The 27701-nt window shown below is 41.5% G+C and overlaps 5 protein-coding genes and 1 long non-coding RNA gene across 9 annotated transcripts; 2 read left to right on the plus strand and 4 right to left on the minus strand.

The window, feature by feature from the left end:
- Positions 1-2627: 2627 nt before the first annotated feature.
- On the plus strand, positions 2628-4577 carry LOC127565257 (uncharacterized). Its single transcript, XR_007954627.1, has 2 exons — positions 2628-4399; positions 4459-4577. It is a non-coding gene; the product is annotated as an uncharacterized LOC127565257 (long non-coding RNA).
- Positions 4499-15339, minus strand: LOC117564711 (myosin-1). 4 transcript variants are annotated; one of them, XM_052002960.1, is made up of 17 exons: positions 15238-15317; positions 14550-14939; positions 13260-13474; positions 13126-13196; positions 11868-12091; positions 11605-11795; positions 10544-11540; positions 10271-10483; positions 9826-10207; positions 6932-8651; positions 6771-6873; positions 6541-6711; positions 6015-6479; positions 5438-5950; positions 5152-5379; positions 4848-5087; positions 4499-4785 (listed from the first exon to the last, which is right to left on the minus strand). In XM_052002960.1, the coding sequence occupies exons 3-17, from the start codon at positions 13439-13441 to the stop codon at positions 4723-4725; spliced, it is 5763 nt and encodes a 1920-aa protein (XP_051858920.1). In that variant the 5' UTR covers positions 13442-13474; positions 14550-14939; positions 15238-15317; the 3' UTR covers positions 4499-4722. The 4 variants fall into 4 exon arrangements, with proteins under 4 accessions (XP_051858920.1, XP_034099484.1, XP_034099482.1 ...); XM_034243593.2 differs by lacking the exon at positions 9826-10207 and adding an exon at positions 9007-9097 and having other exon boundaries at positions 11868-12073; positions 14550-15339; XM_034243591.2 differs by having other exon boundaries at positions 11868-12073; positions 14550-15339.
- Positions 15340-15619: 280 nt separating this feature from the next.
- LOC117563261 (FGFR1 oncogene partner 2 homolog) lies at positions 15620-17269 on the minus strand. The gene is made up of 2 exons (XM_034241484.2): positions 17114-17269; positions 15620-17030 (listed from the first exon to the last, which is right to left on the minus strand). Exon 2 carries the CDS (start codon positions 16971-16973, stop codon positions 15999-16001), a length of 975 nt encoding a protein of 324 aa, XP_034097375.1. The 5' UTR covers positions 16974-17030; positions 17114-17269; the 3' UTR covers positions 15620-15998.
- A 1112-nt stretch (positions 17270-18381) lies between these two features.
- Positions 18382-21876, minus strand: LOC117563259 (interference hedgehog). The gene is made up of 2 exons (XM_034241481.2): positions 21592-21876; positions 18382-21500 (listed from the first exon to the last, which is right to left on the minus strand). The coding sequence occupies exons 1-2, from the start codon at positions 21603-21605 to the stop codon at positions 18818-18820; spliced, it is 2697 nt and encodes an 898-aa protein (XP_034097372.1). The 5' UTR covers positions 21606-21876; the 3' UTR covers positions 18382-18817.
- Positions 21877-22444: 568 nt separating this feature from the next.
- LOC117563262 (YEATS domain-containing protein 4) lies at positions 22445-23414 on the minus strand. Its single transcript, XM_034241485.2, has 2 exons — positions 22720-23414; positions 22445-22655 (listed from the first exon to the last, which is right to left on the minus strand). Exons 1-2 carry the CDS (start codon positions 23246-23248, stop codon positions 22498-22500), a joined length of 687 nt encoding a protein of 228 aa, XP_034097376.1. The 5' UTR covers positions 23249-23414; the 3' UTR covers positions 22445-22497.
- Positions 23415-23500: 86 nt separating this feature from the next.
- On the plus strand, positions 23501-27638 carry LOC117563258 (cohesin subunit SA-1). The gene is made up of 10 exons (XM_034241480.2): positions 23501-23705; positions 23766-24081; positions 24137-24310; positions 24373-24672; positions 24738-25171; positions 25233-26068; positions 26130-26488; positions 26546-26836; positions 26897-27437; positions 27497-27638. The coding sequence occupies exons 1-10, from the start codon at positions 23629-23631 to the stop codon at positions 27556-27558; spliced, it is 3390 nt and encodes a 1129-aa protein (XP_034097371.1). The 5' UTR covers positions 23501-23628; the 3' UTR covers positions 27559-27638.
- The last annotated feature ends 63 nt before the right edge of the window (positions 27639-27701 follow it).

The raw sequence follows: 27701 nt of genomic DNA on the forward strand, positions 1-27701 counted from the left end.
TGGAAAATGTAAACGTAAAGCAAAAAAACAAAAAAAAAATATTAAAAAAAAACAAACACACTGACTGTTAATTGTAAAACAATTTCTTTTTTAATCCGTACGATTTATGATTTAAAGTTAAACATTTTTTAAATAAAAACAAAACCTAATAAATGAACTACATATATGCATCTAAACGTAATTACAACTACTATATACAATTATATATATAAATATATATACTATATACATACATATAAATATATGCATAAATATATCAATTTAACAGTAACAAATAAATCTAATCTATTGTACTAAACAAAAAAAATGAAATGAAAAACCACAAAAAAATATGAAACTTAAAAGTGTTGCACTTTCAACAAATACGAAAACGTGACGTAAAACAAAAAGTAAAAAAAAAAAAAACGAAAACAAAAACAAAAAGTCAAAGAAAATGAATAGAAAATGGAAATGGCAAAATACAAGTGTGACTGTTAGTCTGCTATTATAGTAACAAGTCCATACAACGGCAAACAAATATCTATGTATGTCCATGCACCAAGAGAGAGCAATGTGTATGGTGATGATATTGAAGTAGTTTGTTTCGTTACATATTTATTTTCTCATTTCGTGTATTTGTGGTGGTCTGTTTCTTATTTTTTTGTTTGGCAACGCAATTGGAATTTCTTTACAATTTTCTTTTTGATCCTTATGGAGAATGAAAATCTTTATTTGATTTGTTTTTGTCTTTTTTAATTTTCATTGATATTTTGGGAACTCATTCGTGTGTGGGGTTTTCAAGTTTCGCCGATATACATAAAAAAAATGACAATGAAATAGCTATAAAACGATCTAATTTAACATTTAAGCTAAAATAGTTACGAATGATGCGCCAAAAAATTGCAAACTGCGAGCAAAACGACAAAACTGAGAATACCGAAAATACTAAAAACAAAAAAAAAAAAAACATAAAAGATCGATTATCAATTACATTGATATCTGCAGTCAGTTCAAGAATTATCGATTAACGATTTCGTTTACAATTTCGACTGGTATCATAGTTAAGCTAAGTAACTGCTGACACAGGCACATGAATTTTCTAATTTCGAATTTTTTGTTGGTCTCCCCACAGTTTTGTTGTTCAGGTATTCAAATAATGTACTTGTGTATTAGCCTTTAAAGACTAAACTAGAATGATTTGAAATAAGGAAATTTACAGATATCTAAGCTAAATTCCTAAGACAAAACGATTCCACCTAAGACACCTTTTGTAATGACTAAATTTATAGGGCAAGGCAAACCAAAAAAACAAAAAAAAAAACAACACAATAAGATAATTACAAACATACATAATGAGAGAAATAGTAACAGTTAGTGGTAGACTATTATATTACACATGGTGAATAAGCGAGAGTGGTGAGATTCGATCAGCAACTCTGTGCGTGCATGTTTTGTACTTGTTTTTGTAACTACTTGATGAACTTGATCGTAAAATAATGAAATCAATCTGATATGGAGCAAATAAAAATAAAACAAACATGGGAGTAAATAAAACAAAATACATAGCATTGATGTTAGAGATCTGACAAATGAAATCTAAGTGCATAAGACGATTAATAATTGTTATTTGGTGAGTTTGGTGAATTTTGTTTTTGATTTTCAACTTGGCTTTTGTTCGTTCGTTCGTTCGTTAAGCATAAATTCTAATACGAGGTATGTATGTGTATCTACTTTACAGTGGCTCACAGCTAGTATCGATAATATGGTAATCTTAAACGTAAACAAAAACGTAAAACCAAGCAAACCAAGATAGAGTAAACAAAACTTATTTGTATGTAGTTTAAATAATACATAATAGACAAAAACGCAAAAAAAAGAGAAAAAACTATGCAAAATAACCAAAATAAAACCAAAATTGAGACTGTAAACATGCAACAAATTGACGCAGAGAATAAGATGAAAAATAAAGCTTATAAACTAACTCTTAACTCGTAAAAAAAACCAAAAAAAAAAAAAATCTCAGATGAATAGGCTACCTACATAAGTTCGTGTAAGGATTTCGTTGATGGAACAGCAATTTCTCGAATACTTTTTAAATTATATTATTCGTTTATTGCAATTGTTCTTCGATACAGATATTGTATTTCTTGTTTTTCTCATCGATTTTCAAGTTCTTTTCACTTTGCATGGTTAGAAATACACACACATACACCCACACACCGAACACACACACACCTACACACAAGCATTTTCGTTAACTATGTATGTATAGATGAATGTAAGGCGCGACTAAGGTTATTTAAGAACTAAAATACATAGTTGTTTTATTTATTATGGACATCTAAGCATTAAATTAACTTAAAATACAACAACATAAGCAGGCTAAGAAGTGCTAAGAATTCTCATACTTGCTTTAAGTGTGAATAGTTTTAGCGTTAACTGTAGCTAAAAGCAGCCAAACAAAATTCACCATACACACACACACACACATAGGCATACATGTACATTTAGATACATTCAACTTATAAACCAATTGTAACGGTTTTTAGGCGTATAAGTGTTGCGAATTGTGTAAAAATGTTTTAGACTCATACATACATACATATGTATTTAATTTATTTAACACTCTAACACACCCACATACACACACTGACAGTATACATATACAAATTACATGAGATGTTTTTTGGGTCATTTTTTTCTAGACTTTTTCTACTTGTACTTTTTAGAGATAACATTAGAACCGAAACAGGTAAAAAAGCGTTAAATGCATTAATTATGTGTAATGAAGATGAACAGAAAAGTTACATACATACATAGAGACAACAAAATAAGAAAGTAATTGAAATACATACATACTTACATACATATAGAGGCAAGAGAAACGGATAGAAAGAGAGGAGAGAACGAAAAGTTGCAAGGTTTTAGTTTACGGTAAACTTAATGAAATTTTTTATAATGTATTTATACATACCTAAATTTAAATTTTTAATTAATTTTTTAATGTAATACGAACACAGTGCCTAAGTAATATCAAAAACAAAACAAAAAAGAACAAGAAAAAAACAAAATACAAAACGAGTAATAAGCAACAACAATGCAAGTAAGTGAACACAAAAATAACTGTCAAGGACATTGTTACTAAAAACATACACATAAAAATAATGATTGATTGATTGAAACATAAAAGGAACGAAACAAAGCAAAACATTCACAATGCGACAACAAAATTTAGCAACAAATTCAAGCAACTAACTAAGCACATACGATACGATACATTAACGATAACGATAACGATAACAGCCCGATTTGCATAATTGTATAAATGTAACTGACATAATTACACTCCTCCCCCCCAAGAAACAAGAGATGCTAACTAAGCTAAATATAAAACAAAAACTAAATAAAAATACCATACTAATAAATATAACAACGTACCCCCTACATACGTCTCTCGATCATACAAATTATTATATAAATATATACATACATATGTGTAGAAATTTGACGATCTTTAATTGAGTGCATAAGTTAATTGATGTGTTGTCCAAATTCTACATATATAGACGATATATATAGAGAACTCTAGGCATTTCACATATGTAGTCTAAATGACATCAATTGCAAGTTGAATATTTGATTTATTATTATTATTATATGAACAACAATTGGTTCACATATTGCATTGGCACCACAATAACAACAACAACAAAAACAACTACAAAAAAGAAAAGCAAAGCAAAGCCAATTGAAAGATACAGAAGAGAAATCAAGTATATCGATAATTTAATTTCTATAAATTCAAGTTCAAATTTCAATTGTTTATTCGTTTACAAAATAAAAAACAATTACTAAAAATACACGAAATGAATAACAAAAAAATTTCTAATTATGTTTAAAAATTAATGTAGTTTGTAAAAAAAAAAGTTTTAAGCAAAAAGAAAACCAAAAAAAAAAAAAAAAAAAAAAACAAATACTTTGAATATATATACATAAATTGCAAGTAAATAGAATAAATGTCACTCACTCTTTTTATTTAACCTGCATTGATAATTCATTCATTGGCACCCGATATTTGGAAATTGTTTTCTCGTTTCTTCGCTTTGGGGAATTCTCTTTAACTCTTTTTTCGAACCTGTTCTTAACAAAACTTAATATTCTAAAGGAACGATATCCGAATTCGTGTTTAACAAACTTATTCTACTCTTGGATATAACTTTCAAAATTTAGTTGTGTTTGAATATGTTTCAAATTATTTTCCTTCCACTCTTGAGTGCTACGATGTATTTTGCGGCCAATGTCGTGAAACCTGTTCACTTCGGTGGATGGATTCTGCTGGGCATCCATTTAACAGCGTGTTCTCTAGCTACGGGCTTAGTGTACTACTATATGACTGTATAGTAAAATTATTCAGTAAATTGTAAGTTGTCTGCTCAAATCTCGAGTCTTTGACTTAATTCCTTATATTCCCATTTTTAGCGCTAGTGGTTCAATGGAAGGAAAAGCGCTGGAGTGAATGTATTTGAAAAAGATGTATATGTTTATTTTGAAAATCGTAAATAAATTAATGAACATTTGAAAGTTAAAAAATAAACATAATATGTGATGTTGTGATGTGAGTGGTGCTCAAGTCCCCAATTGCAGTTATCAAGATGAAACGAACTTGGTTTGGACTTGGTGGTTGGCTATGCGAGTTACTAGTATAACTACATATCTATGATGAACCTAATAACATGATGATGACTACTTGGCTAGGCGCCGTCTTGTGGTTGGTGTGGTGGGTGTGCCAGCTGGCGGTTTTGGTATCTGCAAATAGAACCGATGAAGTGTTATATATACCAGCGTTAATTTAGACCTCTCGGGCTTACCGAACGTATGGGCTTCGGTGTGAGTGAGTTGGCTGGCGGTGGTTCACGTGGTTGTGGTCCATCAGGATGTCCTACGACAGTCACGGCGACCGGTCTTTGCTCCGAGCCGACACGTTCGATGCTCTCGCTGCGTGAATTGGAGCCAGAACGCTTGAACATGCCGGACAAACGATTACGCAAATCCTTCTTGCTCGACCTCATGTCGCTAGCTACGCTAAGGTCTGAATCAGATCCTTGAATCTACGGATAGAAGGAAGGAGCTTAATTAATTAACTGATTTGCTTCATGATTGCTGTTGGCTTACCGATATTTCACTCTCGGAATTGCGACTGCTTTTCGTCAGACTGCGTAGTTTACCCATGAGGCTCTTCTTCTTTTTGCGCGGTCCACGTGGCAAGTCACTTTGTGTGGAACCGCCTGACAATCGAGAATCGAGCCGTGAGTCTAGACTGGAGTCCCTCACCAGGCCACCAAGTTCAGAGTCAATGGACTGCATAGATGAGACGCTGCCATCATCCTGCCGCCAAATATTCTGCAAAATCAACCAAATTAGGAATATCCCATTCTAGGTTCTTAGCTTTGGTGCTTACCTGATCCCGTTGAATGGAGTGATCGAGGGAGAGACTCTTGCGTATCAAATTGCCATTGGAAGAGTTGCGTGAGATGCGTCCACCACGCTGAGATCCCGCCGCACTTGCCACAGAGCTGGTGCTTCCATGGTGATCGTTCTCTTGCGATGCGGCGCGACGCAAATTACCGCGTCGCATGCGGCTACGTTCCTGCTCGTCCTCGGTGAGGCGCTGGAACTTACGCAACTCCTCTGAGGCTTCGGCCAAGCGAGCCAGCACACTGGTGATCTGGGAGCTGCTCAACGTGGGCGAGGGACTGCGACTACGTCGCACATTTGCCTGCTCGGGACGCAGCGTATGTTGATCGCCGTACGACGACGATGCATTGCGTGCTCCGGAGGCGCCGCCTACGATTTTCAGATCAGGTGCAATCTTTACCAGCTCGTCGACGGTCTGCAGAAGTGCGCCTACTTTACGCTCGCCGCCATCCTGCTCCATACGACGTTTGATCAGCTCCTTTTCATAGCGTTCGCGCTGTCAGCAAAGGCAAGAGAATTTCATTCAATATGATAAAGGGATCTCGGATGTTGTTACTCACCTCGCGTCGCAGCTTCTCATTGGAGGTGCGCAGCTTGGCATGCACATCTCGCAGTTCCAGCAGATCGCACTGCAGCTCCGCAATCTTCTTGCGTCCCTCCTCCATTTCCTCCTCCGTGGAGCGTTTGGTCTGATCCAGTTTACGCTTGGACTCAAGTCGTTCCTTGTCGCGTTCGCGCTCCACTTCGAAGAGCGTTTGACGCAGATCGCGTGCCAGCGTTGAAGTCTCCTGCAACAGACGTTGCTGATCCTCGCGTTCCTTTTGCCAGGACAGCTCTAGTTTCGTCTTCATGCCGGGCAGCTTGGTGCTGCCAGATCCAATGACACGCTCCTCCTCGAACTCGTTGAGCTTAGATTGCATCTCGGAGATTTTAATTTCGTTAGCGCTGCGCTCGGACACAAGCTCCGTCTTCACCTTGCTGGACTCCAGTCGCGACTCGACCAACTGATCCTCCAGGTGACCAATCTGCGGTGATAAAACCGGGTAAGTCTCTTATAACTTTAGTGGGTGAAGCTGCCTCATTTACCTGTTGCTCCAGATAGGCAATCTTGCTTTTATCATCGTCATCGCTGCTGTGCATTGAGCTGCGACTCTGGCGTCCTGTATTATTAGCCTTTAGATCACCGATCTTCTTCTGCGCCACCTCAAGCATTTGTTTGAAGGCATCCCGATCTTTCTTGAAGCGTTCACATTGACGCTGCAGAGCAGATACAACTTTAGTAAGTTTCTTAGAGTGAATTCGTAAATGGAACTCACCTGCATGGAAGTCAGCTCTCCACTCAGGTTCTTCACTTGCTGCTCATAGCGTAGTCGGGTCGATGCCACCTCAGACTTGAGCTGCAGCTCGGATGCTTGTAATCTGCAAGGAAAAAAGTCCATCAACCTCTTTCTGCATTCCCTATGCTTTCTCTACTCACTGCGTCTTCAGTTCCTTGATCTCGGCCTCTCGCCTAGCGCCGTGTCCATTGAGCGAGGATTGCGCCTGCTCGATGCGATTAAAGTCGCTCAGTTTGCTGTTCAGATCATCGTTATCCTTGCGCAGCTGAAATACTAGATCAATATTCATCTCGTTCTCCCTACGCAAACGCTCATACTCGTGCTCCTTTTCGGCGAGCTTGTTCTTGAGCATGGAACGTTCATGTTCGCTGCTATTGTTGTTGCCCGCCTTCAAGGCTTTGAGCTCAAGTTCATGGATCTTTTTCTGCGACTCGTTCAGCTTGCGAGCCATGTCGGTGCGTTCAATGCGTATGGTGTCCATCTCGGACAATTTGTACATTGCCGAGTTTAGTTCTGACTGCAGGCTCTGCTTCTCTGTGGTTAGCTGGGCCCGCATTAGAATTGTTTCCTCTGACAGTTTCTCCCAGTGATTATTTAGATCCTCGTAGCGTTTCTGCTCGCCACTCAACGTTGTCTGCGTCTCTTCTAGCTGCTTTTTGAGCTCCTGTACCTGTTTGCTGTCCGATTTGCTGGACTTGGCCTTCAGTTCCTTGATGTCCTTCTCCAGGGATGTCTTTGTTTTCTCTGCAGCCTTCTTGGCACTTAGCAGTTCGCTGTCTAGCTGTGTGATCTTCGATTCAAGCTTCTCTCTTTCCTTGGCCTGCTTCTCAGAGTCCTTCTCCAGGCTGGATACCTTCTCCTTCTCACGCTTGTGCTGCGATTCTAGGGAGGATTTGCTTGTCTCACTCTGCTTCAGTTGTGCTTCCTGCTTCTTTAGTTTTTCCTCATGATCCTTGAGCCTGGCCATAAGTTTCTTAACCTCATCGTCGCTACCCTTAAGCTTCTGTTCCAGTTCCTTGGTCTTGCTGCTGCTGCCATTAAGCTGCTTCAAACGCTGCACGTCTCCCTCGGCCAACGCTAGTTTCTGCTTACACTTTTGCAGTTCCTCCTCCAGTGATTCCTTGTTCGTCTGTAGGGTTTTTAGTTGATTGGCACCACAACTACCGACCAGCACACGCATCTCACTGATCTCATCCTCTAGCTCTTCTACCCATTTCTTCAGATGACTCTTTGGGGTCAGATCGTTAACTCGTTTTGGCGTTCGGGTTGGCAATTTGCCATCTGCCTCTAGCTGCATGCGCTTGACTCGCGCCGTCAGTTCGTCGCGTTCTCTTTGCGCCAGTGCCAGAGCATCCTTGAGCTTGGGCAGCTCCGCTTCGACATTCTTCTCCACCGAACTGGACTTACGGAGTGTCTGCATCTGTAGACGCTTGTTCTCCTTGGTCAGCTTTTCGTTCTCGGTCTCCAGCGATGTTAGTTTGCTTAACTGAGCACGCATCGTTTCCGCACTTTGCTCCTTTTCCTGCAGGTTTTTGCGGAGCACAACCAACTCCTCATTCAAGCTCTTGAGCTTCTTCTCCGCCGCACTTGAGGAGGAACCACCAAGGCTGAGTAGCGATCCTTTGCTGCCATTGTCCTGTCGCAGCTTCGACTGCAATTCACGCACATATTTCTTTGACTCCGCATTCTCCTTCTCAAGATCCTCGACTTTTAGGCGCAATATCGAAGCCTCCTGTTCGTTGAGCTCGAGCAGAATGCGCAGCTCGGCAGGATCGTCCTCATCGGAGATTCCTTCATCGCGATCGGCGTGCACCTCGGGTGCCAAACGATGTGCATGGGGCGCAGGACTTAAGCGGCGAGCTACAGTTGAAAAAGAGTAATGTGTTATTTATATTTTTACAGCAGGTTTTAATTAATAGCATGCTGATGCTGGTTAGATACTTTTCTTGGTTAGTGGCAATTAAAAGTCGCGGGTTAGTCACAGTTTATGAGCAGCCGTAAAAAAATGGCAAAGATTATCGGCTGATTAAGCGCATGAGAATTTTATGTTAGTTTAACATATTAAATCGATTTAAATGGACAGAGGATTACAAAGTAATCCCCATTTAAATAATACTTTTTATTAGATTAGTAAATCTTCCAAAAAATGCTGTGTCAGTATGGAATATAGAAACTTTCTAAAGTGATTGAGTAAAAACAAAATTTTGGATCGTACTTCTTGAGCGCGTTGCCATTTTTTTCAACTGCATCATCAAAGACTCATTTTCATCCTCGAAACGAGTCACCTTTTTCCTCATAAGTTCAGCCTGAAATGTAAAATACACATTTGATTTTCATGTTGGTTATTGATTATCGATTGATTATTTGGTAATTCCATTTTAAAGAGTTCGTATTCGAGGATAAAAGTTTGCCCTGGCATGTGCTAAACCAATCTCTAAAGCCGACACCGATGATAGCTAGCTACTTGGGATTAGCTTTCAATGAACACAATAATAAATATAATATTATATATGTATTTACACAGAGACGAGTGTTTTTTGAGTAATATTAAACAGAGTGAAACAACAACCAACGAATTGAACTAAGCTATACAATTAGAAACAGTTCACAGCCAGCAAGGATCACAACAGCAGAGAGATCTTGTAGAAGATCAACAAGTAATTATCCTATCGTGTCTTAATTTCTATGGATTCCTTACGTCGTTACTAGAACATCCTATAGCAACAAACTTGGTCCCTCTATTCGCCTGCCCCAATAAATGTCTAACCCAGATTGCAATCATTCCTAATGCTGGATCACATCATAAAATTGATAGGTCCTCTTACGAACAGTTCTAAAAGACCCCAAAAAAGAAAAGCTCTCCGCTTGCTAAATTTTATACCAATTTGCAAGCATTAGGAACCATCCCAAAAGACCCTACAACCATTCCTAAAGCAGGATCACATCACGTAAATATGTTAGGAACGGCCGTAGTTTTATCCAATCTCTATTTGAACCTTGCTGGCGTGAAAATTGTTTGTGGTGCTTTAGATACCTGCACTAGCCCCAGCGAGCAAAACGTGAGAAATAGCACTGGGAAAGAGCAAGGAGTTGGCATGTTGAGCAGCTCTGGTTGAAGTCGTAGGTGTAAAAAGCGACATAAACGGTGAAGATTCGCGTTCAACGGAAACACGTCGAGTGTTGAGTTCTAAATGGGTTTGCGTCGCAATTTCACTGCAATCAACCACAAGAGTTTGTGTGCCTAATTCTATTGTTGCAGGCAAGATCGGTGTATTCGAAGCGGCATCAGCTTGGGCGATGACCACCGTCTGCGTGGCACGTGGAAACGCCATTGGAATGGCAAGCATGTCACCTGTTTGAGTACCGCGATTGAGCTGAAAGCGCTGTCGAGAAGCTTTAGACCTGAGCCGTTTAAGCTTCAAGTTTCAGTTATTAATCAGTATTTGAGACGGATTTGTTTAAAAGCGTCATTATCTTACCTCTTCTTCGGCGAATTTTAGTTGGTCCTTGAGGTCAGTCTCACGCTCAATGGAGTCCTGTAGCTCGCGCTGTAAGTGCTGTGGATCTTCCTGTGATCCACCACGAGTTAGGGACTCACGCGTTATTTTGGCATCCGCAGACGTTGACTTGCCGAGGACTCCCAACATAGGCGCCTTCTTCTTGCCGGGATTACGAAGCTCCTCAGCTTCCGTCTGCATATGAGAATAATTATTGTTATGCTGTTGCGATTAGTGTCACTGTACTAGACTCACCTGTAACTTGCGTGTAAGCTCGCTGGAGAATCGTAGCTCCTCCTCGAGCTTTTTCACTTTTGCCGTCAGTTCGGCATTAAAGGTGCTTTGTCTTTCCTGCTCAAGTGTCTCGATCTTTCGTTCACTCTTCTTCAGCTTAAAGCTAAGGATGCGACAGTTTTTGGTCGCCTTCTCTAGATCCTTTTGCAAATTGGTTTTGGCTTTGACCTCCTCGTCGCGGAACGTATCTTGGACCTCATCCATTTCCGCTTGCAAATTGATTATCTCTTTTTTAGCCGATTGATTCTCCTCCATGAGCTCCTCACAAATCTGCTCAGCCGCCTGCAGCTTCCGCTTCAACTCCGACTGACTTTCCTTGTGCTCGAGCTCCTTCATGCGCTGGTTTAGCTTGCGTTTATCCTCCGACACACGATCAAGCTGCTCCTTCATGTCGTTCAACTTCTGTTGCAGTATCAATGCTTCCGAAGCTGCAGTGCGATTGGAAGCTGTGTCCATTGAGGCCAATCTTCGAAGTAGTATGTCGCTCTTTTCGCGCTCCGCTCGCTCGGCACGAGTCTTCATCGCCTCCAGTTCGGTGCGTAGCGTAGCCATTTGATCCTTGAGCGTTGCAGCTGCAGTGGCTCCTATGCTCGGAGATGTTGCAGCCGGTAGGGTTTGTCTTTTAAGCTCCTTGCTGCTGTTGATGCTGCTACTGCTGCTGTTGTGGTTGCTGTTATTGACTTCGGTCTCCTTTCGTCGTGTGCTGCTCGAACTGGAACTGGAGGAAGAGGCTGTGACTTTGGTTTCACTGAGCGTTGGCAAAGGGTTTGAGACAGCGGGCTTGGGCGTGACGGAGGCAGCAGCGGTTGAGCTGGTAGTACTGACTGAAGAGGCTGCGGTTGTACTCGCAACCTTCTTAGGCGGTAACGAGGCACGTTTGAGTTCCGTCTGCTGGTTGAGTGAAGTGCCGGACTTGCTGCGCTCCGGTCGATCTGGCGGCGGCGGTGGTTCGGTATCCCTGAAAAATGAGAAGAATAAATTGAATTAAATAGAATTTCCTCGAGTCCCAAATGTCAACTTACTCATCGCGACGTGGCACAGAGCGTTCCCGGCTGTTTTCCCTGGAGTTAAGACTGCGCTGCTTCTTCAGAAGATTCATTTTACGCACACGCTCGGCAAGACTGTCGGTCGATAGGATGACTAGCTCATCTGGAATACTTGAAGTTTTACTAGGGGAGGAAGTGACACGGCCTTGCGTTAGCGTTTGCTCCACCTAATCAGACACAATATATTGAAACGGATTAGGGGCACAGATTTTAAAGAGATTTTGGATTAGGAAGCTTACCTCGTTGATGTCCAAAGCTGTGGTGTGACGACGCGGCGGCACCGGCAGCTTTAAGGTGACAGCCACATTGTGATCGTCCACGGGTCGTGAACCCAATGCCACAGAGCTTGGACGCTTTGCCACCAGCGATGATGACGAAGCGGAATTCTCGACAGTCTCATCGATATCGGGTGTGGAAGCCCAGGACTGCGGACGTTTCTTGAGCTCTACATTGAAGTGGACAACTGAGTTGAGTAAAAAGCAGCATCAAAAGTGCCAAGAGTGCAAATACAAGCAGTTGCAGTCACAGTGACAATCACGGACGGTTCACACAGTCACAGTTACAGTTCACACAGTTTATGTTGGTTTTGGTTGGGGTCCACAATGACCACAATTGAAGTTAGCCAATCAAAAAAGAGAGCGCAGCGCATAATACGATGGTAGTAGTTAACATTTAACGTTATGCAGATTAGTGTTGAGTGTGAGATAGAGAGACAGTGTACGAAAGAGACAGATAGATAGAGAGTTATGTAGATGATACGAGCACACGTTACAGTAAATTTGTGCAAGAGTTCAAGATATCAGTTCAGTTTATGAACGTTACAGTGATCAAAATAACAACTAGGACCCGTCTTAACAGCTCGCTGTTAAAGCCCGACTTAACATGCTGCATAGCTACTTTGCCAACTGCTTCATGAATTAAAGCAAGCAGTGCATAGTCGAAAAGCAGTGCTATCTAAAGGAGCTTGTTGCCAACTACTTTTTTTTAATGGTGCAACGGCAATTTAAATTTGCATTTATGAAATACTTAAACAGCTGTTTGAGAAAATGGGTCATAGTTTTACAAAGTTAATTGAATAATAATAATAAAAAATCAAATTAATTATTAATATAAATACGATAAATATATTGTTCTTATTAGAAAAAACAATTATTATCCTGTGATATGGGTTCAGCTACAATATCTAAAGTCTGAATATGAATAAGCCATCTATTCAGCTACTATGATTTTTAATTCAGATTGCAGTACAATTAAAAATTGCTTAGAACTTAACAATAACTTAAAAAATACATTTTAAGTCGATTTAGTATGAAACAAAGGAATTTTTAAACAGTGTTACAAAGTCATAGATAGAAATTAGACAGAAAACATGAAGTTTTAAAAAGAACGTGAAACTAATGCTACTTCTTAAGATAGTGTCAAATAAACATTAGTTTATAAATCAGAAATACTAAACTTTTTCTTCTAGTTAAGTAACTTGTAAAGTTAGAATCATACCTATATCATTACTGTTGTTGCCGTTGGCGCTCGTCAGGTTTTGTGTCGATGTCCAAGTGCGAGAAGATGGCCTAATAACAAAAGTTTATAATAACTTCTTAGGCATTATCAAGGCTTTAGAAGTTTCTGCTTACCTTGAGCTTTGGGCATCGGAGAGATTCGGCGAGGAGGCGGCCACCTCGTCGCCCCCTCGACGAGCACCATGTTCTTTGTAATCACGAAAACATCGCTTACATCTGGTGGGATAACGTGTCTGGGGATGAAAGCCGAGCGGGCAGAGCTGATCGCCTTTCAGCGATGGGTACAGATGATGCATCTGTATCTATATAAATTGTCAGCTTTTCTTTTTCTGTAAGAACACAACAACAAAACACCTCAGTGTATTCAATACACATTTTACACAATTTAGCTATTTTTGTTAATGGGATTGATCGATATATCCGATGTTACTTCCACTAGGCAATGCACCTTCAACTTGCAGGGTATTCAACTATATTTAAACAACGATGTGGAATTTTTGGCATTGATCCAAGTAAGCAGAAGAATGTTGTACATAAAATGTAGAACATTTTGTGGCAAAGAGATGTTTCGGTCTCAATTTTATTTGCTATTCCGTAATGCTGTAAACCAATCAAGCATTCAACAATCTTTGTCTTGTTCTTATGATAGATGCGTGTGGAAGCAGTTCTTAAGTAAGAATATAAATACATTTTAATTTTTATCACAGATCTCATTGCTTTTAAGTCTGTCTACCATTATTTTGCACTTTGCTAGACGCTTTGATTACTTTCAATAATTTATAAGCAATTTCCAAAGTAAACACACATTCAAAAATATTTAAAGTTAATTTTTAAATCAAATTGTAAGGTGAAAATCTGAAGAGTCTGAAATTACCTGTCTATAATTTGCCATTAAATTAAAATTTACGAGCTAACACTTTAAAAGAAAAAACACAGAAAGGCGTCCTGATTCAAGAGGAAAGAGTCAGTAGGAGTATGTGAGTGTCCAGGCAAACATAAGTTTATTTGTAAATATAAACAATAACAATTGTTTACACTTCTTTTGTATACAATTCGAGAGAGAGAGAGAGAGAGATTGAAGGCAGCGTTTGTTCTCTTCACAGGTGGGCAGCACGCGCAGTCGAAAAGCTTTGCTTTGCGCATGTTTTCCCGTTAGGCGATTGAGTGCAAATTGTAATGTACTCAAAAGAGCGAAGTTCTCTTTCACGGTTCGCGAAGAGAGCAAGCCCTGGGGATCGGTGTCGAGTTGGTCTCGTTCTCTTTGTAGGAAAGGGGCACAACATTGCAAATGGCCCAAGCACGTTAAAAATAATTATCAACGTTTTTAGACTGTCGTATTTTGATTTCTTTTTATTTTTGAAGTGAATTTAGTTTGTCGCAAATATAGAAAATTCTTCGACTTACACAAAATGATGATGCTGCATTTAGATGAATTTGAAGCTGGGCAATTAGGAATGGGGCCACGGCACAGCTGCTGCATCTACTGCTGCACTGCTGCTGCAAATTAAGCGATAAATTTACCGCATTTATCGCAATCGCAGTGCGATTAATTGCGTAACCGCAAATATCTCTTCTATTGGTTCCCTTTGAATCACACACGCACACACACTCACACACACAGATATCCAATCAATGTTAGATTCATATGAATTTCACCTTTAATTCCATTCACTTTGAATTTTAATAGCTTGCACCTATTTAAATTGTGTTTTTCATTTTGTGAAATTTTCTATTCACGTTTTGTCGATTTTTGGAATTTATTCACTTTATTCAATTTTACGGCTGAAAAATTAGCTGTGTTTTAAAAATAGAACACAATTTTCTTGAATGGCAGCGCACTTTTCATATATTTTCCACATGAAATGCAATTTTTCGACTTATCTTCAGTTTTTTTTTGTCCCGCACAGATTACAAAATATATATTTGTGTTTACTTTTCCAAATTACAAAACAGACAAAAAATCGATTGAATTATTCTTCCAATTGGATTTTTCACTTGACGCACATACGCACACATAGACATGCAAATACATATATAATTTGGGATTTCTTTTGATATAACAACGATCGTCGCTCGAGCACTCGAAATATACTTATACAAATCGATACATCTCTTTCGCACCAATTGCACAGGCAAGCAAATTTCTTTTTATCTTTGCGTTTCGTGAACGTTGTGAACGTTTTGAAAATCGACGAGAAACTAAATTTAAATATTTTGAAAAAGCTCAAACTAGCCAGCCACAGATTGAGGACTGCAAGTGGCTGATTTACGCTCTTTCTCCCTTTGCGCTCTTGCTCTCTCTTTTTTTTTAGCGTCCGGAAAAAATGCGAAAATAATTCATACCCTGGAATGCAAAAAAAGCCTTGACGCTTGGCTCATCTCCGAACTCGTAGAAAGAGATACACTATGGTTCAAAGCCAAGCTCACATGGGATCCACAACATCCACATTTTGGTAATTAAAATGCCAGCTCAGTTCATTATATGGAATTTATTAAGAAATCATAATGTCGACAGGATACAACATGGATTACAAAATGTGTGCGTGTGTATGTGTGTGAATGTGTATTAGATTTAGATGAATGAATGTTTAGACATTATTCAGTATGTATAAATTACTTATGAGATTATTAGTTGCTCTATGAACTAATGCAGAGTAACCATAAGTGTGTATTGTATTGTATGTGTGCGCTAAGTGGGAGTGCTGTGTATGTATGTATGTATTAATGGGGTGTATGCTGTTTTTGTTTGTTTGTTGTTAATAAGACGAAAGCTTCGAAAGCGATTACAAATTAACGATGATTGAGTGACGATGACGATAACCGCTATGGTAGTGCAACTCTGATAATTGTTTATCATGTCGCGCTTTCAGCCGCAATCGGCATCGTGACATCCTGGTCTTCCTCGTGTTGTTGTTCGTTTGGCGTCGTCACTGCAACGGCAGCTTTCCTGCTCTCACTCTCTGGCGTGCTTTGAGCAGCAGGTCCATTATTATTCTCATTGGCGTGTGCATTATTTTCCACAGTTTCCACAACAACGTCTCCGGCAACTGTGACTGTGGCAGTGTTAACTGAACTACTATTATTGCTGTCAATTGGCGGATCTGGACTGCTGTACATCTGTATGACTGAATTGTTGTTCATGTTCTCCACCGAGGCACCCGATATCGACAGCTCATCGGCCGACAAATCGTCCGCCATCCCAACCTGGCTGTCCGTTTGCACCGCCTTCTCCTCCGACAGATGATCGCCTTCGCGAATTGGCCGCTGCGCTGAACCATAATGTTTTGAGATGTCGAGCAGTTCACGCAATGTTTCATTCTCCATGCGCAGCTGTGAGATTGTCTGCAGTTCCCGCTGCACATTCTCATCGTCTGCCGTCGCCGCCCGATGCATGACGGCAGCCATTTCGTTGATTTTGTCACGCTGATCACGTATCACTTGCCACAGGCGTTCGTTATACAGCTCTTTGAAATTGAATTTGCTGTCCAGCACCTTGGTGACTGTGTGCTCGCGATACTTTTGCATCATCAGCTCCATGGCGCGCTCGTAATCCTCAATGCAGATCTTAAGTTCGCGATTCTCTTTCAGTATCTCGGAGCTGTTCACATTCTGTTGCTGTATGCGATTCACCATGTCCACATTCGTTTTGTTGTTCGAGATGCGATTGAGACTCTCGATGTCGTCCTGGTATTGTCGCAAACTCTCCACCAGACGATTGTTGGTCTCCGCCTCCTCGAGCAGCGCTGTTCCCAGGGCATCCAAGTCTTTGACGCGACTAGCCATGCGCTGCGCATCCATGATCATCTGTCCCACTGATAGGTTCGACATGTTTGCCAATTTTTGTTTTCCCAGCTCCGTTGTTTTTTTTTTTTTTTTGTTTGCAATCTGCAACAAAGAATTTAGTTTTAGTTTCAATTGGCGTTGCTTTGTTGTCGCTGTGAGTTCACAATCAAGTTTTGTGTAATTACGTTGTAGTTGGGCTTAATGTTGTTGTTTCTTCTTGCTCTTTTCGACGCTCATTTAAATTTTACGAAACAATAAAACCACCAAAAATGAATTACTATTAGAAATTTTGGTACGACCCAATTATTAGGTGGTTTGACAGCTGACTAGATGGGACTATCGATGCATCGATGTGTTTATAAATTTTCAAAACATCGATTTGCGACATATATCGATGGTTTTTGGAAAAATAATAATAATTATTCTTTAAAGATAATTAATTCAGCATTTAAATTTTTGGGAGCTTTAAAATTTACACATTTTTCACTTAATGCCTGTGTCGCAGTGTGGCAAGAAGTATAATTTCAAAAATATACTACAACAGAAAAATCCAGATATTTGTCACCTGGTTACACTTCCATGGAAATGACAGTTTCCAATCCGCGTGTGAGAAAAGGCGCGTCATTTCATAAAGCTTGTGATGTATTTTTCGAAAAATCTAAACGCGCTGTGCAATATTTTTTTTTGCGTTTTCGGATATAGTATGAATTTGCGGTTATAATAAAATTACTTTTGAAAAATAAATCAAAAAACAAGTAACGGCATTTTTCCAAAGGAGTTGAAGCAAAATTTGGTAAGTGGCAGCAATTTAAAGCTCGAAAAATACCACTAATATCACTTCTGGTACTTTTTCAATAAGTATGGTATCCAATGCTGTTATAATGGAAGTGAGAAATATCGATGATACTATTGATGCATCGCCGTTATTGCATTTTGAAAACAATCAAATTTATGCAGGACATTTTTTTTGAAAAATTAAAAAAAAAAATTGACATTCATTAAAAGTCGCTGAAATATGCCAAAATACACAATTATTTTTGGATACATCCAAAACAAGGCGCGTTCATTAAACAGCTCGCTAAATCCGTTGTTCCTATGAAAATATATTTCAATTGTAGTTCAGAACTACCCTCCAACTATGCCATTGTTGCCAGATGTTCTTAGTCAAGAAAAACTATCGGTCATCGATCGCCTGGATTTGAATATCGCACATCAACTAAATTGTTGTTTAACAAATAGCAATAACAAGGCAAAGCTACGATCAAAGGGTGCGGCTTTTCAAAAGATTTGTCTAACAACGAAATTAGATTTATGTTTGATGCGGACGATGCAAGAAATAGCAGAAGTTCAAATAGATTGCGATCTAAATGGTCTTCTTGGAAGAGTTCAAAGCGCTCAGTTTGTTCTTCGACACTTAATTGCTTCCGCTGGAACAACAACAATTTGTCGGAAAGTTAGCAAAAAATTTATTGTCATTACAAAACTAAGAAGCTAATCAGTACAGAATTGCGACTTGAGTCGACAGATGGAAGACTAAACTACGAGTATAATTACGAGTCGCATTTGTTATTACTAAAAACTATAGTTAAAAAGAAATGCACATGAGAGGGCTAATGTTATCCTCTCTATATAGTATAAGTAGGTAATACATATAAGCTAATTAAGTACTTAGGTGCTAAGTTGCAATTTGTATACATAAGTACAAACTCGTGTCATTTTTTCGCGCAAAAGATAAAAGGTTTAAAATCAGAGGTAGAAATTCGAATTCGAATCAGGAAGCTACTCAAAACCTTTGTAGCCCAAATAAGGCCACTACCAGAGGTAGAGGAGTGTAGAGCATACATCGTATATAATATATGTATATAGACTAAAAGATCACTAAAAGACTGCTAGACGCCAACGCTGTTCAAGCTACCAGACGAGAGATTTTCCGAGCGACTCGACAGACGTGTTCGCTTCATTATGACACGACCAGGCTTGTTGCCCGACGACTGCAAACGCGGGCTGTCTGCCGAACTGTCTGTCGGCTGATTAAGATGATTATTGTTGCCACCGGAGGCTGCTGCACGTTCCAGCGTGCGCTGTGAGCGTCGCAAGGAGTTGGACGACATGCGTCCAAGTCCATTGAAGCCCAATGTCTCCGTGGGTCGCTGAAAATAACCCATGTCCTGGCCCAGATCCTGTGCATCCTTCTCATCAAGCGTTTGCTGCTGTTGTTGCTGCTGCTGTGCCAGCGGATTGAGTGTGATGTGAATGTGACGATTGCGCGGTTTATTCGGCGAGCAAGCGCTCAAAGGCACGAAATCCTCTCGCAGCTCGGCGAGACGCGGCTTATGTTGCTGCTGCTGATTGTTGCGTGAGCTACGTCGCCGACAGAGACACAAACAGGCGAAGAGCAACAACAGCAACAGCGCAGCTCCGCCACCAATTGTGCCTGTCAACAATGGATTCATGCGGAACGTGTCATTGTGACTCGGCGTCGTCGTGTCCAGGCTGTTGTGCAACGTGGGTTGTGCAGTTGTTGTTGTGCGTGGTCGTTGAGTGCGTCCCTGCTTCAAGGCACTAAACTCGGAGGCAGCTACAGCACTAAACGATTGCAGCTTGAATTCATAAATGGTGCCGGGTTCCAAGGCGCCAATCTGAAAGCTGCGCGATGCGGCGCCATCGATGGTGGCCTTTAAGTATTCGCCGGCCGACGACGAGGGGCGATAGTAGGCATAGTAACCGGATATTAGCTGCTCATCGGCCGAGCTATCCAAGCGCCACTGCAGCACCACTGCGGTTTGTGAGTACTCCACAATCTCCAGAAGATCGGGTACTGGTAACGGGGCCAAGGCAGCGCCACGCTGCAGAAAGAACTTGCTTGACGTATTGCTCTCCTTGTTATCGTTATTCGAGTAGACGGCCATGATGCGAAAACGATAGCTACGATCTGCTTTTAGTCCCCCTACGGATGACGTAAAGTTCTTGCCACCTTGACGATCCTTGCCATAGGTAATGTTGTCGTTGGTCGTGTGCCAGCTCTTGCGCTTGTTGCCGCTGCCATTGTTCTCGGGCAGCATGCGATACTGCACCTTGAAGAATTGTATGGGCAATCCCCCGTTCCGCTGCACCTGCCAACGCAGCATCACCGATTCATCGGAAAGTCGCGTCACATTTGGCGCCGAGGGCGGCACCATTTCTTGCTTCTGCTTGCGTCCATGTCCATGGCCATGACGATTGCTGCCCTGCTGTTGCTGATGTTGTGTCTGCTGTTGCTCGCTACCCGACGCTATCTGTTTGGGATTCACCTGGAGCAGCGTGCCAGCGCTGTGCTCGCCCAGAGCGTTGCGTGCAAAGCACTGAACATAGCCCGCGTGACGCTTCTCTACGCTGTGTATCAGCAACGTGCCATTTGGCTGCAGTTCCGCCTCCACATCATTGGCGCTGCTCTCGCCATTGAGGAGCCAATAGATTTGTGGCTTGGGCATGCCACTGGCCACACATTCCAGCTGCATGCGTTCACCCTCGTTGGTCAGATTGGCGCTCGGCGGCAGAACAATGAGTGGCGCCTGCTGCACCTCCAGCTGCATGCTGTGCTCCACAGCCGGACGCTGGCCATTGTCCAGAAAACAAATGTAGCTGCCTGCATCTTGTGGCTGCAGCTGACGGATTTGTAAACCAAGCGCCAGCGTTTGTGTGCGATTATTGTGCAGCGCACCTGGTGCATCAGGTCTACTCCAAACAGCTTTAGGTGGCGGATTACTGATGCCGGCACACAGCAAGATCAGCGTTTCGCCAACACGTGCTATCAGCTTGCTGTGCTGTCTTTGTCCCGCCAACAAATGCGGCGCCGACGGAGGCAAAGCATCGCGCCTCGTCACCTGCAATTCCAGGCGACCCGGCAACGTAACGCGCACTCCAGACGCGGTGTTGGTGGCCACACAGCTGTAGCTGCCACTGTGGGCAGTAGAGACGTCGGCGATCAACAGCGTTCCATTGGTCCCCGCCGTTTGTATCTGCTGTCTGTTGTGATAGAAACTCCAGCTGGGCGGCGGATTGGACACCACTTGACCGCAATGCCAGATCAGCGTATTGCCTGCGGGCAGTTGCCATTGCGCTGCATTGCCGGTGGCATTGCTAATGCTGGCCAGCTCCAAGCGTGCAGCAGTCGAGGTGACAGCCACAGGACCAAACCAGGCGATACAGCGATATTCACCAAGGGTTTCGACCCGCACTTGGAGACGCAGCCTGGAGATGTCGTTGTCGTGGCTAATGGTGTTATTGTAATGCGACTTTGTCTTGAGGTATTTCACTCGACGCGTGTGTGAAGTGGAGGACGAGGAGATGGAGTTAGAGCTGGCGCTGGAGACGAAGCTCCATTCGAAACGGTCCGGCGGCAAACTGGTCTCGCATACCAAGACAACCTCGTCGCCCAACGGCGCCACAGTGGATTCGGGTGCGCGCACAATGCTCACGCCAGGCGAAGAGGACGAAGAGGAGGCGGCGGCCTGCAAAACCGGAATTGCTGCAAGCAACGACGTCAGCAGCAGCAGCGGCAGCGACGTCGACAGCAAGCGTCTCATTTGGGGGCTGCAATAATTTTGTGATTTATTCAATATACACAATGCCACAGCTTTGCCGAATGCCAAATATATAAAATATGTGTACGCATTTTGCTTACCTGATTCTTCGCATGCGTTTTCTATACTAGGTTTTTAATTATTTTTGTTTTTTTTTTTGTCTTTCTCTCGCGCGTTTGCGTTTGCGCAGTTCCACAGTATATTTAAATTGTTATTGCTTTATCGCTGATTGCGCGCTCATTATCAGCGTGTTTGCCATTTAACGTTTACAACTGATGCGCACTTAACGAGCAACATTTACGAAAAACAAATAAACAACAGCATTTTATATTAATTCAACAGCGATATTCGGATGCTGCGAGTTGCGACTGCGACGCCAGTTCAAGTGTTCAACTGGTTCGTTCACTTGTCCACCAGCCATCTGGTTCACTAACTACTAGTTCGCGCTGCTTGCATTTCATTTGTAGTATAGCAGCGTTGTATGTGTGTGTGTGCACACAGCTGAAACTCAGCAAGTGATTTTGACGCTTACCTTAAAGGAAACATTATCCCTACAGAAAAGGATCTCTAATATACAAATATTTATTTTCTATTTTTTTTTGGTTGAACTATTTTGAGTAACTTTTCAATCAATAAAAGAAATGAAAACCAGCATTTACACTTTGTTGTAATTTAACAAGTGCATTTGGCACTTACGCTAAATTAATATTACTTTGGAAGAAAGTATATGTATCTAATATGTATTTTAAGGACCATAAATATAAAACTAAATCATGGCTCTTAAATGTAACTGCCATTAGCATTAATTATTTCATACTTTTCTTTTAATGTGAATGAGCAATTTAATAAGTTTAGACCCCAATATCTGGAATTAATCAAATTATTCAGATTTAGATTTTTTTATTTACTGAACAATCAATGAAACAAAATGTTTTCCAATTTTTTATACAATTTATTAATCATACTTAAAACTAACATTAGTTAAAATGCTATTTAAGTGTGATGCACTAAGCTGGCGGCTTTTGCACTTTAGCCAGCTCTGCTTTGAACTTAACAATAGTTTCGCGGGCCAACTTCAGTTTATCTTTCAGCGTAACAATCTCACTTTTAACCTTTTGTTTAACATTCACAATGTTGTCCAATGTTTTACTCTTCTTTTCTTCAACTGAAATTGTAAAATGTATAAGAACTCATTTTTATTAGGTAAATACTTTATGCATATGACTTACAATCCGTATCGTGATTAAGTAATCCATTGGCACTCTGTTCCGACAGCATCAAATAATGTTGCATTATCTGGGTAGGCTCTTGAAAAACGATTTCCTCGTATGACTCTGAGACCAGACCTTTTTTCGTATCCATGGTGGTGGAGGAAGATGTCAGTTCACCGTCTACAACAGGTGATTGAAATAGCTTCAAGATGTGATAACATGTAACAGGCCTCTCCGACTGGTCGTTAAAGTAAATCTTGATGACCACTTCGAATTCACCCCAGCCAGTCTCTGTGATTTCATAGGGCGGCTTAACCACAATGCGATTCGGGTTTGCATAGCTCTCGTGCAGTTTAAAGTGTACCTTCTTTACATATATGGACATATCCTCATTATAGTATGGCTTTAGATACACTTTCCATTGATGTGTATGTCCGTCTTCCTCCCGCTTTTTGCCGAAAGAGCGCGCAATGTTGCCGTACACAATGGGCTTCACAATGGTCACGCCTTTGAGACGACCACCCGCTTCAGCGTTAAATTCAGTCATAATTGTTTATTTTGCAATGAAATATTGTATTATTATTTGTTTCTTTGAACAATTTTTGTTTGTTTAGCGTTTGTTTTGATTCACGATGTCCACAGGCAGCAGGGATGTTGATATGATATTGATATATCGGCATCTCATTCGCCGCGATATTTTCGTACAGGGAAGTATTTTCGATATACAATAGATTATTCGATAACACGAGCTGTACTTTTATATATCGACAATTGGTTTTGTGCTGTCATCCCTGGTTGATAATTTCCTAGACGCCTTCGCGTCAATAAAAAAATCTGGCGCAAAAGAGAAAAAATTAGTAAATAATTGCTAAATAGCAGTGAAAAGTGTTTAAATATATTGAAAAACACAGTCGTTGATAGAACAACATGATGGCGCGCCGCGGTGGAAAGCGCATTCGTATGGATGATCCACCTCCGGCCCCAGAATATGAAGAATTGCATAGGTAAGAAGAAGACCAATTAGAAATTATTTACATTTACTAAACTTCAAATTTTTATGAAAGCGATGCATTAAATGAAAGCGCTTCGGATGCTGACAGTCCCACAAAGCGCATGACTAGGCTGCGTGCTCGAGGAGGAGTACGTGATAAGCCGCCCATCATCGATGACGATGAGGATGAATTCTTTGCGCCCGTTTCACGTAAACGCAAGACGCCCCAGACTCGTAAGCCGCCAGCAGAACGCAAGGAACGCATTGAACGGCCGCGCAAGGAGCCTGTGGAGAAGGCGCATCACGAGCGCATTGATAATGAGCGCGAAATCACCACAGACGAAAATAGTTTATACTACATAGTGCGGCACTCCAAGAATCCCATTGCGGTAAGCCAACATTTTCAATCTATATGTCAGATGTAATTAAATGTTTTATATGTAGAGCATTGTGGACCAATGGATTGAGCAGTACAAAGCGAATCGGGAGACGGCGCTGGTCGCCTTGATGCAGTTTTTTATCAATGCTAGCGGCTGCAAAGGCAAAATCTCCGAGGATATACAATATCCTGTGGATCACACGGCTATCATTCGTCGCATGACAGAGGAGTTTGATGAGGTAACCACCCATAATCTTAAAAACAAATTAAACTCACCAGCTAAAGCGATGTATTCGTACAGGAAAGCGGCGAGTATCCTTTGATTATGACGGGCACACAATGGAAGAAATTCAAGAATAACTTTTGTGACTTCGTGCAAACGCTTGTCAAGCAATGCCAGTACTCCATTATCTACGATCAGTTCTTGATGGACAATGTTATCTCGCTCTTAACTGGTTTATCCGATTCTCAAGTGCGCGCTTTTCGTCACACAGCCACATTGGCAGCCATGAAGCTTATGACTGCTTTGGTGGATGTCGCTCTACTTGTCTCAAATAATTTCGAAAATGCCGCCAAACAATTTGAAGCCGAGCGCGTCAAGGTAAAAGAGACACATATTCACAGCTTTCTTTTTGAGCTGCATTTAATGTCAATCTATTTTTGCAGTCACGTGATCGACGTGCATCGGATCGCTTGGACTCGCTGATGACAAAGCGTTCGGAGCTGGAGGAAAATATGGATGAGATAAAGAGCATGTTAACGTACATGTTCAAGTCGGTGTTTGTGCATCGCTACCGCGACACGCTGCCTGATATTCGTGCCATTTGCATGGCAGAGATTGGCATCTGGATGGAGAACTATCCGCAAAACTTTCTTGATGATTCCTATCTCAAGTACATTGGTTGGACGTTGCACGATAAAATTGGCGAAGTGCGTCTGCGTTGTTTGCAATCACTGCTGCCGCTCTACGACAAAGAGGAGCTCAAAGGCAAATTGGAGCTTTTCACTTCGAAGTTCAAGGATCGCATTGTGGCCATGACGCTGGACAAGGAGTTCGAGGTGTCAGTCCATGCCGTCAAGCTGGTTATTAGCATCTTAAAGTGAGTCCAAGTTATAGATCTTTTAATAATAGATACTAATGGCATTGTAATTCTTTTGTAGAATTCATCCAGAGATATTGGCCGACAAGGATTGTGAAATCGTTTACGAGCTGGTCTACTCATCACATCGCGGCGTTGCCCAAGCAGCTGCCGAGTTTCTCAACGTGCGATTATTCCATTTAACCGCCGACATGGAAGAAACGAAAACAAAACGCGGCAAACTCAGATTGCCCAATACACCATTGATTCGCGATCTTGTGCAATTCTTTATTGAATCGGAACTGCACGAGCATGGCGCTTATTTGGTGGATTCTTTTATCGACAGTAATGAGATGGTACGCGATTGGGAGTGTATGACGGATCTGCTGCTCGAAGAGCCCGGTCCCAATGAGGAAGTGCTGGACAATAAACAGGAATCCACACTCATTGAGATTATGGTGAGCAGCGTTAAACAATCTGCCTCGGGAGAAGTGCCAGTGGGACGTGCAAGCAACCGCAAGTTCACACTTAGCTCCAAGGAACTCAAAGCCATACAGGATGAAAAGGTTAAGCTGACGGAGCATTTCATTGTGACGTTGCCAGCGCTGTTGGAAAAGTATCAAGCGGATAGCGAGAAACTGGCCAATCTGTTGGCAGTGCCGCAATACTTCGATCTCAATCTGTATACAACAAATCGGCAGGAGGGCAATCTACAGGCGCTGCTCGACAAGATCAGTCAGGTGATGTGTATGCACACTGGCCGCGAAGTGCTCGAGACTTGCGCCAAGACGCTGGAGTGCCTTTGTGCCGAGGGCAGCGCCACCTACACACGCTGTAACATTGCGCGTTCCAACATCATCGAGAGTGCGGTCAACAAATACAAAGACACTATTGTGGAGTGGCGCAATTTGATCTTAGGTAAGTGCTTTTATGACATAAGATTTCTGTGCCAATGCGCTAACTTTTATTCGTTTGACAGGCGAAGAAACACCAAATGAGGATGACATATACAACATAACCATAACTCTGAAAGTACTCTCAATTTTGTATTCATCGCACAACTTGAATCCGTGGGATCTGTTCAAGTCGCTGTTCCGTGACGTTGAGGAAGCACAGTGCAAGGACAACGTTGAACGTTGTTTGCCCAATGAGGCATTGGCCTATTGCATTGAGGCCTGTTACTTCTCAATCAGCTGGGGTCTCTACTATGTAGAGAACGATTGTGAGGCGCTGAATGTGGCCGAAGTTGTTGGTGAGCTGCGCAGCAATTTGGACAACTTTATAGCCGCCTGTTTTGAGCTAACTCGCGACGGGCCCACAGTGCAAATCCAAGAGGCTGTATGTAATGAATTGATAAAACAATTGTATATATATTTATAAACTTTTCCTTGACAGGCCTATCAATCCATTTGCGATCTGCTGATCATCTACTCGGATCAATTGGCACGCAGCGAAAGCGAGCACATACGTAGCTTGGAATACAAGTCGCGAATGGACGAACATCTTATACTTGACAATTTCGTACAGCACTATGTGTTCTCTTTAAAGCAGGTTGTGGCCCAGGACGAGACACGCATCGAAGAGCTGCACAAGAAGCGCAACTTTCTCGCCTGCTATTGCAAGCTTGTAGTTTACAACATTATACCCATGATGCGAGCGGCCAGCATATTTAAGTACTATGTCAAGGTTTGCAAATAGTTGTTCATAATTATTGAATTTACTTATTTAATTCATTTTGTCTGGCAGTGCTATAATGAATATGGTGACATTATCAAAGCAACGTTGGGCAAGGCGCGTGAAATCAATAAGGTTAACTTTGCGATGACACTACTTTTGAGTCTCATCACGGTATTCAAGAGTCTGCTGGAACAGAGTGACGATGGCCCCGTATCGAAGAGCTCACAGGAGTTTATCGATCTCAAGGAATTGGCAAAACGTTTTGCACTCACTTTTGGCTTCGATGCACTCAAAAATCGCGAATCTGTTGCGGCCATTCATCGTGCCGGCATTTATTTTGCAGCCAAAAAGCAACCCGACGATCCAGTGCGTGCTCCCACTCGTCTGCTGTTCCTCGAAGTGCTCAACGAGTTCAACTACAAGCTGTTGAAACAAGATAAAAAAGTTATTATGGCATTTCTCGACAAGGTCATACCACCGGGAATGCCCTCGAGTCGTGCCGAGGAGTGGCAACCACTTGTGCTCTATCGCAATTCGCTGCTCCACGGTGAAACTGACCAGGCGCCGGTGGCCACACGTCGCGCATACACACGAAAGCGAAGAGATCACGGTAAGCAGCAAATTATTTGACTATATTTCTGTCCTACTATTTTACAATTTTTTTCGTAGATGAGGATGACGAAGAGGAGGACGATGATGAAGAACATAATGATCCTGACTATAGAGGCTAAGCTCCTCGAATGGGAATCAATCACATACACTTGTACAGTATACACAGAGATTTAAGAATAAAATGTAGTTATTAAACTGATTTAAACGTTGATTTAAATCAATCATGTTTTTTATGTTAGAAATAGTTATCACGTAAGTATTG

This window comes from Drosophila albomicans, chromosome 2L (assembly GCF_009650485.2).
Source record: "Drosophila albomicans strain 15112-1751.03 chromosome 2L, ASM965048v2, whole genome shotgun sequence".
NCBI classification, from domain to species: Eukaryota; Metazoa; Arthropoda; class Insecta; order Diptera; family Drosophilidae; genus Drosophila; species Drosophila albomicans.

What these genes read in the sequence shown, in the direction of transcription:
- LOC117564711 (XM_052002960.1), bottom strand. Translation starts at nt 13,441, where the DNA reads ATGCATCATCTGTACCCATCGCTGAAAGGCGATCAGCTCTGCCCGCTC. An exon ending in CAACAACAGTAATGATATAG is followed by an intron (nt 12,092 to 13,125) that starts GTATGATTCTAA and finishes TACTCAACTCAG; the next exon opens with TTGTCCACTTCAATGTAGAG. An exon ending in CAGCTTTGGACATCAACGAG is followed by an intron (nt 11,796 to 11,867) that starts GTAAGCTTCCTA and finishes GTGTCTGATTAG; the next exon opens with GTGGAGCAAACGCTAACGCA.
- LOC117563261 (XM_034241484.2), bottom strand. Translation starts at nt 16,973, where the DNA reads ATGTCGAACCTATCAGTGGGACAGATGATCATGGATGCGCAGCGCATG.
- LOC117563262 (XM_034241485.2), bottom strand. Translation starts at nt 23,248, where the DNA reads ATGACTGAATTTAACGCTGAAGCGGGTGGTCGTCTCAAAGGCGTGACC. An exon ending in ACTTAATCACGATACGGATT is followed by an intron (nt 22,656 to 22,719) that starts GTAAGTCATATG and finishes TTACAATTTCAG; the next exon opens with TTGAAGAAAAGAAGAGTAAA.
- LOC117563258 (XM_034241480.2), top strand. Translation starts at nt 23,629, where the DNA reads ATGATGGCGCGCCGCGGTGGAAAGCGCATTCGTATGGATGATCCACCT. An exon ending in TGACAGAGGAGTTTGATGAG is followed by an intron (nt 24,311 to 24,372) that starts GTAACCACCCAT and finishes GTATTCGTACAG; the next exon opens with GAAAGCGGCGAGTATCCTTT. An exon ending in CTGGTTATTAGCATCTTAAA is followed by an intron (nt 25,172 to 25,232) that starts GTGAGTCCAAGT and finishes ATTCTTTTGTAG; the next exon opens with AATTCATCCAGAGATATTGG.